The sequence below is a fragment of the Nicotiana sylvestris genome, chromosome 7 (genome assembly GCF_000393655.2).
Source record: "Nicotiana sylvestris chromosome 7, ASM39365v2, whole genome shotgun sequence".
NCBI classification, from domain to species: Eukaryota; Viridiplantae; Streptophyta; class Magnoliopsida; order Solanales; family Solanaceae; genus Nicotiana; species Nicotiana sylvestris.
The window spans coordinates 16,040,819-16,046,488 of record NC_091063.1 but is presented as its reverse complement, the minus strand read 5'-3'; the positions used below and the strand labels follow the sequence as shown (position 1 = coordinate 16,046,488).

At 35.0% G+C, this 5,670-nt stretch overlaps 1 protein-coding gene across 1 annotated transcript; it reads right to left on the bottom strand.

Moving 5' to 3' along the window:
- Positions 1 to 1,422: 1,422 nt before the first annotated feature.
- LOC104224813 (uncharacterized) lies at positions 1,423 to 5,466 on the bottom strand. The gene is made up of 3 exons (XM_009776517.2): positions 5,203 to 5,466; positions 3,845 to 4,216; positions 1,423 to 1,746 (listed from the first exon to the last, which is right to left on the bottom strand). The coding sequence occupies exons 2-3, from the start codon at positions 4,199 to 4,201 to the stop codon at positions 1,717 to 1,719; spliced, it is 387 nt and encodes a 128-aa protein (XP_009774819.1). The 5' UTR covers positions 4,202 to 4,216; positions 5,203 to 5,466; the 3' UTR covers positions 1,423 to 1,716.
- Positions 5,467 to 5,670: the final 204 nt, after the last annotated feature.

Below are 5,670 nucleotides of genomic sequence, written 5' to 3'. Positions count from 1 at the left end.
AAATTTTAGAAGTTGAACTTGAATTTTTTTTTTTTTTTAAACTGATCATATTCTACGCACAAATAATATTTTTAGTTTTTTTAGTTCGGTCCAATTCGATCTTTTCTTTTCGATTCCCAGTAAATTCGTTACGCACTTAAAATTATATTTTGCCAATCAAATATAGATTATACAAACAAATTGTGAAACTGGCCGAGAATTTATCAAAAACAAGTGCACAGATAATCATTCTTAGGGATACTATTAAGATATTATCTTGTACTTATTTTGTCGTGAACTTTTAAATCAAAAATATTAACTTGAGATATTTTTGTCCTGAAAAATTTGAATTGAAAAACTGAAATTCAATACGCGCTAACTAATTCCTAAATAGCAGCCCTCTAAATTAGCTTCGTGGTGTCATTTCTACTCCTCTCTATCCTATAAAGTAGGTGTAAGATCCGTTTATACATTATTTTCTTAGACCATATACTGTGAAAATATACTGGGTATATTATTGCAATCAAATTGTGAAACTGATTTTTCACACTTGACGATTAAATCAAGCAAAAAAGAAAACAAAGCTACAATAGATAAAATTAAACCGCAACTTTCTTCCTTTGAAAATAAGCAAAGAAAAAACATGAGACACAATATTATTAGAAGCCAAATCATGAACTATCAAATTTAAAGTGAATAAAATTTGTCGATATTCAACAAATTAAAGATCTAAAGAAATGCATCTCTGTAACTGAAACATTTCGGAACAAAAATTAATACTCCAGTAACTGAAACATTTCGGAACAAAAAAAGTAATAAATGACGACTAATATTCGAAATGGAAGTAGTAAATATCTACTCCCTTTGTCTAAAATTATCTATCGTAATTTCTAAAAATAGTTATCTCAAATTATTTGTCATTTAGAAACTTAAGATAAAATTAATTATTTTATTTCTATTTTACCCTTAATAATAATTGTTCTTGAAGATGAAGATATCACATAAATAGAGTAAAAATTCAATGAAAAGAGATCATATCTTAAGACATAAATAAGAATAAAATAGTCTACAACCCTTCTAATTAATATTTTCTCAAGGGACGTGTAAACGAGAAACACGACAAATAATTTGAGACGGGGCAAGGACAGCCCGGTGCACTACGCTCCCGCTATGCGCGGGGGAGGGGGGCGGTGGGTCCGGAAAAGGTTCAGACCACAAGAGTCTATGGTACGCAGCCTTACCCTGCATTTCTGCAAGAGGCTGTTTCTACGGCTTGAACCCGTAACCTCCCGGTCACATGGCAGCAACTTTAGAACACCACAAAACACAGACTGCCACTTAACTGCTTTCTTCAACCAAGCTACTAAACTTTACTGGGGTAAACTTAAAGAGGACCCTTGAATACCCATACCATGGTTATGGATACAGTATAAGCAGAATCAATTCCAACATAAAATCAAATCTTTAAGAAGGAAATATTATTCTTTGGCAGGGAGAAAGTTAGAAGAAATGAGAATTGGGAAAGACATTTCAAAGTCTCACAACAGAATGGACAGCATGTTTATGATCTAGTACAAATCTAATATTCTTTTCAACATACATCAAACACGAAAAGATAGATAGATAGCTTTGCCCCTATTTGAAGATCCATCTATCTGAATTAGAACTCTGTAATATCATATAGTTGATCTAATGCTGAGAAATTGCCCCCAACAAGCTAAGTGTGAGTAGTTGTGGTCATTGCTTCTTCTCTTCTGCCTTCTTTGGCTGAAAATATGAAAATAAAGTTAGAATGATAACCATATAAATCATTACAAATAATAAATTTTCAGATAGACAGACTCGTTGTTGGTACAATTAGCTAGCGAAAAGATTCAACACTTTCCTCTTTATCTTCAGAACTGGTCTCTCTCTATCTTTCTCGAATAGGCAAGAGTTCGATATGGAACAAGGTCTTTACAATGACGAATAATTTCAAATTTTTGGGCAGCAGAATATTATATGTGCTAGACATAATTTTCTTAGAAAGCTTAATCATTTCTAAAAAAGAAAAAGAATAGAGAGATGATTTACAATTCACATCTCTGAAGAAAGAAATACATGTAATTTTAAATGTCCAAATCTCTTTCATATTCAGAAAGAAGCACAGTTTTGGGACAAGCAAAAAAGAGAAAAAAAGGAAGTGAAGAGCAGGGAAGAAGAGGGAAAAGATGAAGAAACCCCAAAGCAGCCCGTAGCAATAGCCAAACTCGGTGTACAAATGGTCCAAACATAGGACAATGCGACCAAAAATTCAGAAATACAGAAAATAGACACACATTAGGCTAGTGTTTAAGTCATTTTCAAGACATAAAAGTATTGATTGACTGTGTGAGTTTAAATTTGGCATCCGTGCTTCATGGGTTTCAACATCTAAAATCGCAGATCTTTTCCTAACACTTCCTATTGCCTTTTCCTTTCAAGAGTCTTGTCTTGTCCTCGGGTAACTTGGCCTTTTTTTTCTTTTGCGAAAAAGACCTCGGGTAACTAAACCTAATCAACCACTATATGGACATAATAGAGAGTTCCATTCTGTTATGAAGAAGGAAGTGCTCCCAGACTGCATCACCTACTTCATAAATGTGCTATCTTTCAGTAAGCAATGTCTTGCAAATTTTCTAATAAATGATTCAAAAGCTGGGCCCCAAGTTTTCACAAAATCTAATTTTTTTTTCTTCCACAATTTCCTATCTGCCATACAGCTAAGAGTGGAACTCCTTAAACATAGCTGAGTCTGAATCAGCCATGGATATTTTTTAAACACACATGTGATCTTACATAGTTTTAAAACTTCACAATGACATTCTTTAGTCTCAGTCAAGCTCTTCAAGAAACATTTAAGTACAAGTGCCTAGTAACTCATAAAGCTTGGAAGCCCCCGTCCTCACCTCACCATTCATATCCTATCAAGATGTCGGCAGCCTACATATTTTTGGCATCACACTTCAGCCCTGTGGCCATGTCTTGCTCATTATTTGACACTCTGCATCAAGCAATTAGCTGTTATGACAGGAGCTTCTAAGGTACTCGCCTTCATAGACTAGTAACTAGCAATTGATCTTGAAGCATCCCAACAAGAGTAACTCTTTTGATGACAACAAAATACAGTACAACCACCAAGAAATAAATTCTTGCTCTTATCAAATGATCGGCTTAAACACAGAAAGCTCCTCGAAGTCTCTTACACATTTATCATCATTTTTCCCAAGGGTCTGGTTTTAATCCACAAAGACCCTCAAAACCACTACATTACCTGCATTAAAGTAATAAGGGAGACATAGAACCCCTTTATTGCACTTTTAGTCACAACTCTGGACATCATCTAGAGTCCACTGAAACTTGTGGGACCAACTGATTAATGCGATTTTAGATCCATCTAAGGTAGTGTCTTCCAAATGCCGTACTTATGGTCCACCACCGTATTAGGAGGGGAATATAAACATACGCCTGGCCTCCGCTGCCTAACAAAGATGAATACCTTGGCTGCATCTCCTTAGACCCCGTTGTTAATGATGGTTGATTACTTCCCACATGATAAACATACTTTCAGCTCTCTAAAAAGTGCTGCTCCAACACCTTTAATACTACAAAAAGTTTCACTTTTTCATCCGATTTTGACAAGCCAGTAGAGGATCTCACATATAAATTCTCGCATATATAAAACAAAACAATAAATTCTCTAAAAATCAGAAAAGATCAGATTTTTCTACGCATAAAATAAACATAAGCAGGTCTAAAAGCTATGCAATCAATCTGTTTGACGAATTGCCTCAACCACATCAAAACGAAAATCAAATAGCAATAATGGAAAAGGGAAAGCTTGCACCTTTATACCAAGAAATGGTTGTTGGAGCTCTTCATCAGGAATAATAACAGGCCACTTCTCACCAGCTTCACGGAACATCTGTTCAGTCTCAAGATACTGACCCTTTTCAAGAATCATGGTACGGATGTTCTGTGCGGGTGTAGAAGTGGCATCATAGGTTTGCTCGATTCCGTTGACGAAGGTGACAGTGATTTCGGGAGGTTGGTCATCCGTGCGGCGCTTGACCTGTACTTGACAGCTTGGATTAGATTCTTTGGCTTTAGGAGCATTACACTGAGCCAAAAACTCCATACATGAAGCTGTGCGTGGGTCTAGGGCATTGAACTGGATCTTCACCTTTGACAAGAACTTCAACATCTTCTGTTTTGCTTCCTAGATAAGTTAGAAGAAAAGCTCAATAATCAAACCCGTCAAGATTAATTAAATCTTTCAACATGGACAACAAAATAACTAAAAATGCAACCTTTATTGTACAACCAACCTAAAATAAAGCATACATCAAGAATACTGAATGTAGATATACACTTTTTTTTTTACCTTCAAATAATTATATATGTTTCAAGAAGAATGAACAATACCAGATAAAGCTGGACATAATACAGTGAACAGAAAAGAGAATGCAATACTAAAATATGTTACAAGAAGAAGTCGAGATTAATTAAATCTTTCAACGTGGGCGACAAAATAACAAAGATGCAACCTTTATTGCTATAAGTCTATAACCAACCCAAAATCAAACATAAACCAAGAATACTGAACGCAGCAGGTATACACTTTTTCTTTGAGATGGAAATGAATTATCATAACAGCAGGTATACACTTTTTAACTTCAGACAATTATATATGTTTTGAGAATAATGAACACTACCAGCTAAAGTTGGACACAATACAGTAGCAGCAAAGAGAATCCCGAGATAAATTAAATGTTTCACGTGGACAGCAAAATAACCAAAAGATGCAACTTTTATTGCTACAACCAACCTAAATTCAAGCATAAATCAAGAGTACTCCAAAAGATGCAACCTTTATTGCTACAACCAAACTAAAATCAAGAATACTGAATGCAGGTATACTCTTTTTAACTTCAAATAATAGTATAATATAGATTTCAAGAAGAATGAACAATACCAATTAAAACACACAATATAGTGAGCAGCAAAGATAATGTGATATCAAAAATCTAGGTTTGGGGTTTAAGGAACAAATACAAAGCAATTAAAATAAAGATAAACTAAAAGCACAAATCACAAGCAATAAATGTGAAATTGATGAGATCAGAACACCTGATATAAGAGGTAATTCGATTTAAAAAAGTTTGCATCTAAAACTGCAAAAATCCTAGTGATGCTTATTCATACCGGCGTTGGGCTCCGGAGCTATCTCCCCAACGATTAACTACTTCTCCTCGACAGCTTCTTCTCTGTATTGGAACTGAAAATGCCAAGGTTGCGGGAGTTTTGCAGAAAATATATTGGTAAATCTTTCCTTATTCAGTAGCATAAAAAATAGCGGATGGAAGGGTATCGTTTGGTCTATATTTGCAACATGTTTAAAAACTGTGTAAGAATTATATTACCAACTCGCAAAAGGAACACCTCGTTAAATTTTCGTAAAAATAGCACGGAATAGCTAGTTTTCGGACTAGTCATTCAAAAATAGTCAGCATTTCCCAACAATGAAAAATAGCCACTATTTTGCTGCAATAGAGACCGGTCCAGCATAATATACTGAAGTTCGGTGCACCTGTGTATGAACTCCAACATATTATGTTGGACCGGTATACTTTGCTGGCTCTAGTATAATATACTGGAGACTGGAGCACCGGT

Excerpts from the sequence above, each read along its gene's own strand:
- LOC104224813 (XM_009776517.2), bottom strand. The coding sequence starts at position 4,201 with ATGTTGAAGTTCTTGTCAAAGGTGAAGATCCAGTTCAATGCCCTAGAC. Across the intron at positions 1,747-3,844 it reads AACCATTTCTTGGTATAAAG|CCAAAGAAGGCAGAAGAGAA; the intron begins GTGCAAGCTTTC and ends TCATATTTTCAG.